At 39.0% G+C, this 12519-nt stretch overlaps 2 protein-coding genes across 2 annotated transcripts in view; both read left to right on the top strand.

Annotated features, from left to right (window-relative positions):
* Positions 1-3648, top strand: part of LOC138023814 (uncharacterized) — a 3976-nt gene extending 328 nt beyond the window's left edge. Inside the window, exon 2 of the mRNA XM_068870899.1 lies at positions 3009-3648. Coding sequence (XP_068727000.1) covers positions 3009-3481 — 473 coding nt within the window. The 3' untranslated portion in view covers positions 3482-3648. The remainder of the gene's footprint in view (positions 1-3008) is intronic.
* A 4612-nt stretch (positions 3649-8260) lies between these two features.
* On the top strand, positions 8261-11776 carry LOC138023855 (cilia- and flagella-associated protein 144-like). Its single transcript, XM_068870937.1, has 4 exons — positions 8261-8458; positions 8896-8955; positions 9865-9968; positions 11144-11776. The coding sequence occupies exons 1-4, from the start codon at positions 8332-8334 to the stop codon at positions 11255-11257; spliced, it is 405 nt and encodes a 134-aa protein (XP_068727038.1). The 5' UTR covers positions 8261-8331; the 3' UTR covers positions 11258-11776.
* Positions 11777-12519: the final 743 nt, after the last annotated feature.

Below are 12519 nucleotides of genomic sequence, written 5' to 3'. Positions count from 1 at the left end.
GGTCCAGTTTTGGGGGTCCACGTTTTGTACCGTCCCTGCTCAAGACCTATTAAAATCTCCCTTCAATTCGTTAAATCACCACGACAAGCGGCGTATTTGAACAACTACGTTCCCTTTGCCAGTATATTCTACCATTTAGGTAAACTAGTACTAGACTATATTACTCTCTAAATGATTAACCTCTGGACCAAGAAAGAAATGTAAAAACAGGAGAAACGAAAAACAAGGGAAGACAAGAATAACTCATGCATGATGTGCTTAAAGCCGAAATAAAAGAGAAATTTTAATGAATTCTGAGAGCAAAGAGAGTTTCTTAAAAGGTTAAAATTTTTCTTCACTCCAAACACGGCATTATGAATTCCTTTTGTGGATGAATTTTTCTAGTTAAAAACGTGATTCTCAATCAAAACTGATCTTAGGCGGGTGAGCTGCATTGTCGAAACAAGAACTTTATAGTAAATTCACCCCGAATGGCAATCTCAGTTCAGTGACCCATTTAGCTACTGACTCTTGTCAGCCTGGAGGTTTCGGTGAATTTTGGACGGATGGAATAGGATGGTCTTTCTTACAATGATCGACGAGCTGGGTGGAGTGAGCTGAAACGAATTTTTGATTTATGGTATTTCGGTTGATACTATCCGTTCAATTAGTGGTTATTGTGTGCCTACTTTATGAACTTACGAAAACTTTCATATGAGTTTATCTTATTCCGGAAAGTACTTGTCACCTTGTTTAGCAAAAAAATTATGGACCATGTTGTAACTTTACGTATCAACTTCATTTAACGTGGCCGCATGAATTGAAGCATGCTATTTACACACATTTAGCTTTCTGTTGATACAGCCACTAACATAAGACAAACTCACTTTCAAAAGTTTCCGGTGAAAACGATATTACTTTTTCGAAATCTTCAAACAAAAGATTCTTAACCGATAAGCATTTTAATCTGGATTTGTATTTGTGGATAGCTGGCTTTTCACGGTTTTTCAAAGGAAGGAAAGCCTTTTTCAGGGGGATAAATCAATGTTCAATAGATGACTCTTTTGTTTTTGAATGCTATAATTGACTGGACGGTGATTTATCGGGTCGATATAGTGAGATATCCACCCTTCAAATGCCGAGTTCTCAGTGGCCCTTGCTCTGTTATGTACATTAAAGCCTTCCTTTTTGATAAATGACTCTAAAACGTCACGCTTAGTGAATAGAGGTCCTCCTCATTCTTCATACTGGCTTGAGAATTTTTACAAGTTCATTGACTCTTGAAGAAAAGCAATACCTGGTAACTCGGTTAAAAATCTGGTAAACGCACAAGAACCCTCTTTGCCCTTCATGGATTTCATAACTGAGTATATTGACTCAGGTGCCACACTCCAGAAGTACCCTGTATATTCCTGTCAACATCTATCAACAGATAACTAAACTGAAATGCATTTTATTAGTAACTCGAAGCCATATTCGACTCAATGTCGTAGTTACTCCCCGTAATATTTCTCCAACACTTGAAAAAGTTTCGAATTCTCTAGTAAAACCAGTGAAGACGTTGGAAATAGTATAACGTTTTATTTGTTTGACGAGGAACAGGTAGTTAAAGGAAAGTGTACTTTTTAGAGTTTATTTGATGATGAAGCGCACAAAAACTGGTGCGAGCCCGTTTCAACAGTTTCAAGTTTTTCGAAATCGGCAATCTTCTCAGTAGTTTTGGCCGAGTTTTGGACTGACTGAAACATGAATCACGTAAAATTGTTTTTTTAGGATAAAAATCTTATCACTTTTTAGCAAAGAAAACCATGGATCAGCTTACAAAAGAGTGCGCTTGAAGTCGAAGAAATCGATCATTTCTTCAGCCCACATGAAGTACGCCGATAAAAATAGTTCTTTCGTCGCCTTTGCTGGCCCCGTTAAAGTGTACTTTTACATTACACAGTTACCCTTTGCCTTGACCAAAGAAAAGACTACCCTCTTTCATCCTTTCCTTGCCGTTTTTTTCCCTAGTGTAAATAGGGGTTTTAGTTGCAGAGTTCTGTGGCATCTTTTTTGACTGTATGTGCCTGTCCCTACCGGTGTAGCTACAGTGTTATGGCTTATCGTTCTGCGTTCCGCCTACAATAGCTCAAGATGCCTTGTGCTTGTGCACATGAATGCATAATGCATGTTGCGCCGATTGCATAGGGAATGCCACTCGTTACGAAGCCTTTGACGACTTGCCTTTAACGGAGTGAATTATTATGCCTTTCATCTTACTAAACTTTGTGTTCCAAGTATGTTCAAATACACTAGTCAAATCTCCTTGCATGTTACCAGTGTCCATTCCTTACGATTTTTTGTTTGATTCTTTCTGGAGTTGTGTATGCATGCAAATTGCATAGATTAATCGACGGACAGGCTTGGTACTGCATGTTATTGCATGGATGCTTGGAAACATGCGCATTGGTTTCTTCAGTTCTAAGGCATGAACGCGTGTTTACGGCACCGATGTGGACGGTATGCACTTAAAAATTTTCCATTCTTTTTCTCGCTTTTAATCATTTACTGATTTGTCCTCAAGTTGCCAAGATGCACGGAAATCTGATCTTCACTCCCTGCCACCTAATTATTTACTAGTTATCAAGCAACGTTGTTTCAAATTATGCAGCGAGTATGCATGAAGATTGTTTGCATGTTTCTTTGATCAGTTCTCTCTGGGCGGAGACGAATTCTCGAAGGGTCAGCGTATTAGTGTCCGGTGACCGGTTCATCCTGTCCGCAGCAAAGTAGAAACAAATTTTAGTACTTCCCTTCCCACTCATTCAGCACCAAGATTTCTTTATAAACTGCTCTCTTGCCGGTTTTATGATGGGCGTAATTCTTTGGCGCTCTTCCTAATCGTAGCTTGTTGTGAGCATTTCAAATAGAATGGGACTGAGGATGCATGTGGTATACAATCTCTCTTTTTAGTTACTACATGATCGAGTTGTTTCTCATCTTGTTCTTTTAATTAAATATCTCATCGTTTCTTTGTTCAATCCCAGGCCAGCTCATCTGGCAGCAGATTAATTTAGAACCAGTATGCTTTCATGCCAATGGGAGGCGACCTGGAACTTTACAATACACTGGCAACGACGGAAAATTGATGGCTGCAATGAAGTTGGTCTATCGCAGTGGCAAAGTTCGTTGTGATAGCAAGGTGGCATTTGAGAGTCATTGGGGCTGTTACCACCACCCAGATTACGTGAGACATCCACTCAATGTCATCGTCACGGATCAACATGATAACATCATCTATCCAGACGAAAAGTTCTTCAAGAATGGTGGTCTCTGGTACTATCTTCCTTTCGTCGATGCTCTTCACTCGGATGAGCTCGTGTTTACCAACTACAACAACCCTTTCTACATCTCAAATAGGGTCACTATCAAAATCTGGTACGGCGAGGATCTTCGGAACTGGAAAGCTGAGGACAATGGAGGAAAAGTTTGCGTCGATGTGTATGCCGATCTTAAGTAATTTTATGATAAAAGCTGAACCATAGCAATTGCATGTACGATACTGTAAAGCGATTTTTCATCTCGAATGATATCAAGTGCATGAATGTAGCCTTTAATTTCATTTTTTTTGCATTCAAATGTATAAGAATACGAAAATGAAAAAAAGGATAATAAATATGTATTGTATGAGTTGAATTTACACTCACCAGTTAGTTTAGATGGTCAATTAAAGTACCTCGGTCAGTAAACAGTTGGGCTATTTTAACCGCCTCCCCTGCCTAGTAAATTCAGAACTTGGTGTCCAGGGATTTTTCGTTCTCAATGGTGACCATCAACGGGCAGTCGGACCTTGTTTATATTACGTACGGATCACCGAAAGGGTGCGACAGCCAGATAGCTGGTTCCCCTATGTTTACGACATTCAACAGTGTTTTATCTTGGCCAAAATTAAAAAATTTAATAGTTTAGATTTTAACCTGAATATAACGAGTTGATCTGTACACTAGAAATAAAGATAGCTAAAGAGAAGCCAAACATAAGAGTTAGTTTCTCAGTGATCGGGTTGCCGAGGAAACGTTAGGGCAAAATAAAGCATAAGTCAGCCTGCTCCTTCTTGGAACCAATCAAACCGCCTGGGATTTCGGAATTCCGCTTTCTCGGGGAGCGGGGAGGGCATATGAATGGTCGGGGCAACTCTTTTGAGGGATAAGAAGTAGACGTTTATGGTAGCATTCTTACACAGAGTGTTTTTTTATTACCGTGTCAGGAGTTATTACGTTATTGTCACGCTCTGTGATTGTCCGAAATCTCGCCCTACTTTTTCAACAAAATGCCAGTCGCGGATGACACGTGACCATTTTCCAGATCGTTGAACAAGTACATCAACTTGCTTCGAACTCTGATTGGTTTATATATATCCTTGCTTGCGTCTACTTCGGTAATTATTGGGATTTACACATTCTTCTTCAGTTGCATAAAGAAAACATTCTTAACTGTGTAATGTGAAGTGCAAGTTTTGTACCCCATATGAACCATGTGAGCGTTAGCCCTACTAATGGAAATGGGCCCACACAAGGACAGAGAAAAACTCTGACCAAAGTGGGAAGAAAACATTGCCGAATTATTTCCAACCCTTTAATTTGACCAGGAGCTCATCAAGGGGAGTTTCTATCTCCCATACTTGGCCCAGGAGACAACCCCGGTAGATTTATTTATAAAACACCTCCCTTGGGAAATTCAGCACGCCTACTGTTGTAAAAGCCAATCAAAACAAAGCTATCTCATTGTCAAGGGAAATATGATACTTTTTGAGGGAAAAACCTGTTCTTAAAATAAATTTACTCGGTAAACGGTTGACTCAAGGAATTCGTGGTGAAAGAGGCTACCCTTGATCAGCTCCTGGTTTGACTTTGCATTTGTCCCGCCGCTTCTTCGTATTAGAACACACAAGGCGACAAAAATGGAGTTAACGAATGAAATGATATATGAAATGAAGCATATTAACTGCGAGGATCATTGCTTCACTTGATTTCCTTGAAAAAGTGTTCTTAGCAATCTTTTCTTAGATTGAAACTAGTAGCTGATAATTTTGTTTTTGAAATGTTTCGGTATAATTTCGCACCAATTAATTTATTTTTGTTGTTCTTTTGCGCTCCCGACAGGCAAAGATAACTCATCTTGCTTTTGGGCAAAGATCAACCAAATCCCAGTGTGCTTCTCCGCGCGCGGTCAAAAACCAGGGACATTTCACTACACTGAAGATGGACGCTTAGTCGGGGCAATGAAGCTGGTGTACATTGAAGGTTCCGTGGGATGTGAGCCGAATCCCGTGTACAGAAGCCGGTGGGGTTGCTATCATCACCCGGATAATCTCAAACATTCCCTCAACGTTGTAATCACGGATTCAGACAACAATGTGGTGTACCCCCCGGAAAAATACTTCAAGAATACGGCGTTGTGGTACTTCCTTCCATTCACTGACGCTAGGTACTCCAATCAACTGGTGTTCACAGATTACTCCAATCCGTTTTACCTCGAAAAATACTCTCCAATCAGGATATGGTACGGAGAAGATTTGATAAAGTATAAGAACAGAGATAACATAGGAAGGGTGTGCGTTGATGTTTGGGCCCATCTAATGTGAATTAAAGAGCCTTCGAAAAACAAATGAAATAATGAATGAAGCGTTTTTCGTCCCTATAAGATTTTATTGTACCCCCGCAAGACTAATAATTAACAACTATTCACGGAAGTGGCGGTGGCTTGTGGGGGATATTTACCGAGCCGCAAAAGATATATAGCATAAAAAGATGATTTTAACTCACCTGCAAGACTGCAATATTTTCGAGCGCTGATCCCGCGTCGTGAGTTTTTTGAAGGTGAATAGCAAAGGATATTCAGGTTTGAGTAGCCAATCAGAGGTTGCCTTCAACACTAGCCACTGTTTGAGTAAATGCATGACATAATTTCGTTCAAATTCGCGCGTAAAGGATGGTTGGGGAAACGATCGGTTTTTTTTATTTGTGCTCTCGTGATACCTCGTGCTTCCCGTTTTTTTATGGGAAGAAAAGAGAAACAAGAGAAACCGAGCACCGTCGTTGAGAAAGAGATCTTGCACATAAGATTTTAGGACCTACATTTTTTTCCTAACCTGCATTTCGCAACAATATCTGAAAGCATCTACCATAGCCCATAAATAGGCTAAATTTTAAGAGTTTGCTAGGGAAATAATTTGCTCAATATCACTGACTCTCTTGGTAACGCTCTTTACTAGAGCGTCATGCATGAAGAGGGAGGCGAGTGGCAATCCCATTTGCCAGTCCAAATTTGGACAAAATCCCAGTCCCAGTGGTAAGTTTCCGTAGAAATCCGAGTCTCTGCAAATAAAATGCCAACCGGAGTTATGATAGGGAAAATATAATGTTAGAGCATCGATATGTTGTATGAAGTAGTTAATGATAAGTCTCAAAACGAAACACGGGAGTACTGGAGAACGGAGGCAATAAAGACAGTGCATGGGATTGCTAACCCAAGTGTCCACCGAAAAAAGGCCTGCTATTACCTGGCACATGATAGCATTCTGAATAATGCAGTCTCCCGTTCCTCTACGTCACCTTCAGAGTGACTGTCATCATCATCATTGCTAAATTTTAAAGAAAACCACAAACCTTTTAAGTTTGTAAGACATGTTTCGACAGAAATTTCTGTCATCTTCAGTTGTACAAAGCGTGAAGTTGAATTTATAAGTAGCCTAAAAAAGTGCTAATTCCTAAATTCATCAACGTAAGTATCCTTACCCTCTTCACTAGACCACAACAATCGCAAGGCCGAAGATCTCACGTGAGCGAAAAAAGGAAAGGAACTAAAAGGAACTTTATTTAAGTGTCTAATCTTCTAGCGCCGTAGAGCACTAATCGGGGACACTGTAAATTGAAATTAACAAGTTAACGCAAATGAAATCAAATGTTGGTTTTTAAGGAGAGGGGAAACCGGAATACCCAGACAAAAACCTCTCGATGTAGAGTAGAGAACCAACAAACTCAACCCACATATGACGCAGAGTCTGGGAATCGAACCCGGGCCACATTGGTGGGAGGCGAGTGCTCTCACCACTGCGCCATCCCTGCACCTCAAGGGTGATTGCATTGGCTGCAGTGGGTTTAGGGAAGTCGATTCGTGCTATGAAGGCGTATTAGAAGTGGGGATGTTGTAGGTAGGGAGCTTTGAGGTTCAAAAACAAGTCTGTTAGCACCAGGAAGCCGTCATCACTCATACATAGCAGTAACCAGGAAGGCAAGAAGACCGCATGAAATATTTGATAGGAATTTTGAGCAGAACTAATACCTGGTAACCTCTGATAATGCAAATCCCATTCGCGTTAAAGACTCTTTATTTTCCATTCCCAGTAACAATTCCCAGTTCCCAGTGATCAATTCCATTTTCCCACCGAAAAATCGGGTCAATTCCAGCTCCCGTTTTACCCCTTCATGACCCTCTTACCACGATGATCATATATTTCATATGTAATCTGTTGGTATGTATATCCCAATGGGATTATTACAAGCCCAATAGATAAAGCACTGCACCAGTGTCGCAGAGATCATGGTCTTAAATCCGTTCAACTGAATCTCCCAGCCTTCCTTTGTTTCCTTTCGTTACGCCTTCAGTAATTCGTTACCTCGATTATCTAAAACGATAACATGCTTCTTCCGGCAGTTCAAATATAGGTCTTTCATATATATTTTCTTGGTGTCTTTTTTCTCTTCTCCAATGTCACCGAAGTCCCGTTTAAGCCGGAATTTTTCCGGTTTTCTTTTCATCACTTCTCAAATAAGTAACGCACTTAAGGACGGTGCCCATTATTATTCGTGGTTCATATTAATACAGGGATATTTTTGCGCTGTTCAAAACTATGCAGAGATAGCAGAACTAAACAAGTGATTTTGGCATCCAAAGATATCCAAAGGTATCCCAATTTTATTTTTTGATTTCAATAACACTTGTTAAGATCTGCATTTCCCGCATATTCAGTAAACCGTTAAACCGCGCAAAAATAACTTTGAATTAGTAGGCACCGTCCTTAAGAGCCCTCCCAGGAGTTTGGGAGAACAAGAGATTTTAACTAAGAACAGGGGACCAAAGAAAAAATATCTTAGGGAAGTAATTTTGGGAAAAGGAAGGCCGGGAACACAAGGAGACAGCCCCCTCCCCCCCCCCCCCCCCCTCCCCTCCGCCTCACCCTAGGAGATCGTCCATGAGCTAAATTCTTAGAAGACTGGAAACAAGTTAATGTTCCCATGACTACGTAAAAAAGTTTAGTCGAAGCCATTATCGAAGGGATTTCTTGGCGACGAGACATTTCGCAAAATTATGGCATCTAAAGGGAATGCTGAAGTTAATTACGTCCATCAAAATGCCATCTTATGTGAAACCATAAAGAAAGAACAGCGTAATCACCAGTTGTACACAAATTATAGCATAAACCCTTTCAAGAAAAGTAAGCTTAAACGGTGGTAGCCATGAAACATAAGTGACTTGTACTAAACAAGCAATTAAGATAAATATTTGTCCTGCAAAACATACAAATTTCTTCATGCAGGGAAAGTAATATATATCAATAAAAGTATTATGAATTGTTTATAGTGCCATAGCTATAAATTTGTCAGAGAAATTTACACTGGCATTAATTGGCAAATTTTTCTAAATCGTACGTGGTATTTCTAGGATCGGATAGAATGAGTTATCATTGTAAACATTGCTTGAGACAGTGAGTGACTTTATATATTGGATGATGTTTAGTGCTCTGTTAACTTGTTGCATCTGGTCTTACTTCACGCAGCAAGCCTGATGTCTACGTTTAATAAAACCAGGCAGAACAATGTCTGGAAAATGAGGCTATATATCAACAGTTTTTAATTGCTTCTTTTTTCACAGTGTACACTCTTACCGGTAAACCAAATTCATTGCACGATTCTGCAGACGGGGAAGAAGATGGTAAGTATCATACAATTTTATACACAAAGAGAATTCAAGAGTTCAACTTTCGCACTGTACATGACATTTTATAAATTACAGAGATTACGTAAAACAAAAGAAAGAAAAGACAAAAAACAAAACAACTCCAAAGAAAGACTAGTCCCAAGTGACCAAAAATACAATGCTTTCCGGTACATGCAGAAAGACCCCAAATTGGCCGCTATCAAAAATACCATAATACTCTGTCTTTGTCCCTCCCAAAATAGTTACAACATGGTCCCAAGAGAATGTCTTAATTATGGTGCTTGCGATTTAACCCCGAGGGTGGGGGGACTCCCATATGAAACATACGGTGTTCCGGGCAAAGCGCCAATATTTTAAGCCACCAAGGTCTCGTTTAAGGTTCCGCGAAGAAACACAGAATTACGCGAAGAGAAACTGGAGTCAAATTTTCTTTTTAACTTGTTTTTAGGGGTCAAAAATTTGCTTAAGCCACGCCCAGATTGGTCTCCTTTGGGGGTCACAAAAAGCTTGAACCACGCCCAGATGGTCTCCTTTAGGGGCATCCCCGTCTGTTCCATATGGGAGTCCCCCCCCTTCCCCGGGGATTTAACCTATTAATGACAATAGATTTTACACTGTCTTACATCAGACGATTTTACTCGTCAATGGGGCCCCCTTGGGGCTTAACCCTTTAACATCCAAACCGGCCTAAACCGCACATACTTAATATTTTACTCTGTCTGACGCCAGACGATTTTACTCGTCAATGAGGAACCCCCGGGAGTCAATGGGTTAAAGGCTTAAACCTTTTTCTATCCATATTGAATGAACTCAGACAAGCAAAGGTTGTTTTAGTTTCTTTGTCTTAGACTTGTCATATACTAATTTATTATTGTGCTACCAAATGACTTTTTATCTATTTAGGAACTTTCTTAGAAGTTATCAAGAAAGCTAATGAGACTCCAGTCAAGAAATTCCAGTTCCCTCAAACATCAGCACAGGAAATAGGATGGAATACGGAGCCATTGGTCAGTTACAAACTTTAAGTTAAAAAGTCAACTCACTCCACTTTATATTTTTATGCAAGTCAAAGAGATATATACATATACAGATATACACATTAACATATATATATCATATATAGAGATATATATACATACATATATACATATATACCTATACAATGCCTGATATCATTTATACAATGCTAGATATCATTTTATTCTTTCTTAATTTTGGAAAACATGAATGTGGCTTTTTAGCCCATCAGGGATTACACTCTTCTTTTGCTGAAGTTGCAAAAATGGGATATCTCCCAGTTGAGGTCACATTAATTGTTGCTTTGATTAACATTCATATGGGTTCTATTAGTTAACTGTATTCTCCTCACAAGTTGAAACACTACTGAGGCCTAAAATCTGCACGAACATCATTTTATGTAGTTTCTTTGATGACTTTAAAGGGCATCCTTACTTAGGCAATTTACCCAGTGCAACCGCCCTCATTGCACTCAAAATCAATCTGAGCTTCAACGTGCCCATGTTAGGTGACCCTCAACACCCTTGCGAAGGGTGCATCTGTATTGAACTTGGTTGTCTGGAGGGTAATATACTAAACAGTAGCCATCACAGAGAGAGCTGCCACTAGGCAGGTACAAAACACAGGTGATTGTTTTACAATACAGAAACAACCCTATCTGTTTACCAATGCTAGCATTAGGCCTAAGAACTTTTGTTTAGGCCTAATCATTATTTATCTCATTAGGCCATCTTCGCTCCTAATGGGGAGCATAGGGCGTCAACCATGGATCTCCACCTGACTCTATTTTTGGCAGTTCTCTTTGCCTCTAACCAAGTGATATTCTTCTTGGCGAGCTCATCTTGCACACTCCGCCTTAGGCCTAAGGTTTAGCTTAAATGAATGTTTAGGATTCTTTCTGTATTGGTAAAACAATGTGTGTTTGGTACCTACCAGAGAGCTGCCCTATAAGAAACTTAAAACTCTCTCTCTGTTAATGCAGCATTTTGAAGTGCTTAATCTATAATTTTACATCAATATTGTGATTTAAAATGAGGAAACACTTTAAATGTGGATGTACTGTGAAATATGCCATGTGCGATATTTCATTAAAAAATTACCACACTTTTCATAATTCAATTCAAGCTAAAACTGTTAACTTACTTTTATTTTCACTTAATGACAGATTGACAGGTTATGGAAAGATCGGCTGGAACACCCAATAGTGAATGCTGAAATCACAAAATTCATGGATAAAACATGGATGGTGAAAGAACAAACAGAAATAAATCAAAGTTAATTAAATTTTTTTGTTATTTCCACCATTTTAATTATTGTTTCATGTTACATTCCACTTTGTACAATATGCTTTCTCTTAATTAGGTTTCTGATAAATAAGTATATATAGTAGTGATGATGTCAACAGCATAAATGTAACTTGATTTTTTAATACCAATAAAATTCGGACAGTTACAGAGAAGGCTTCCAATTGGATATTTTTTATGAAGGCTTGTTTATAATATACAGCCAACAGTCAGTACATGAAAAAATCTTTGTCTCTTAATTTTCTGTGGCTCTGTTGTGTTTGTGTCCACATCAGGAGTAAATATGAAGAAAACTGAGAAATATGCAGTTTGATGAAATTGGGCTCATTTATAAGCTTTGTAATAACCTGTACAGACTTTTACTAGCCCCCTCCTAGCTAAGGCACTGGAAATCTGTAATAATGAGTTTCTTGTCATGCAAAATTATAAGGCAGTATATAATAATAATTGTAAAATTAATGTTGTGCCGCGAAATAAATTTAATTTTAAGATAATTGTGTCGTTTTCCTGTTATTTTGGTGTATTATATGCATTGAAATGCCTTTACTTGGAGCACTGTTGAGATAATTTGTTGCTGTATGGATCACAGTCAGGAAGATTTCTGATTACAAGCATTCTTTTTGTTATTCAAATGTGTCACAACTGGACCAAAAGAACCCCTTGTTCAATGGACTACAGACTCTGGTTGGCATGACCAGAAAAGGGGCCATCAATGATATCTTTGCCATATAATTTGTGGTGACCAATCAAATGAAAAGAAAAGATAACTGCCTCAAGTCTGCGTGGCAATGACTAGAAAGGGGATATGATGGGAGACTTGACGTGCCTCAAACCAGTTTCAACACTTTCAAAGAGACCTTGTTATTAGAAGGATTGACACTGCAACACTTAATCACGTAACAGCAATGTTATGGTGCCAGTTAAAACATAAATTATTGCTGAACAAGATGCAGTCATTTTTGTGACATAACAAGTTACTATGGCAACAGGAAAGCCTTGCCAAAACACCCAATATTTTGGCTTTAGTTGCTTATATCTGAAAAACAAACTCGGTGACACCAATTTTTTATTGCACAAAAGAGATCAGCAGGCCAAGATGAAACTCTCTACAAAGTTTTAAAAAATTCTGTGGAGCGGATTCAGAGCTACCTTAAATTTTTAAACTTAAGGTGGCTCTCAGTCTACCCCACAGAATTTTTTTAAACTTTGCAGAAAGTTTCTTTCTAGCATTCTGATT

Source organism: Montipora capricornis, chromosome 11 (assembly GCF_036669925.1).
Source record: "Montipora capricornis isolate CH-2021 chromosome 11, ASM3666992v2, whole genome shotgun sequence".
Taxonomy (NCBI): Eukaryota; Metazoa; Cnidaria; class Anthozoa; order Scleractinia; family Acroporidae; genus Montipora; species Montipora capricornis.
Note: the sequence above shows the minus strand (reverse complement) of the source record. Positions and strands in the feature narration are given on the sequence as shown.

What these genes read in the sequence shown, in the direction of transcription:
- LOC138023855 (XM_068870937.1), top strand. Translation starts at nt 8,332, where the DNA reads ATGGCATCTAAAGGGAATGCTGAAGTTAATTACGTCCATCAAAATGCC. An exon ending in CATAAACCCTTTCAAGAAAA is followed by an intron (nt 8,459 to 8,895) that starts GTAAGCTTAAAC and finishes CTTTTTTCACAG; the next exon opens with TGTACACTCTTACCGGTAAA. An exon ending in GATGGAATACGGAGCCATTG is followed by an intron (nt 9,969 to 11,143) that starts GTCAGTTACAAA and finishes ACTTAATGACAG; the next exon opens with ATTGACAGGTTATGGAAAGA.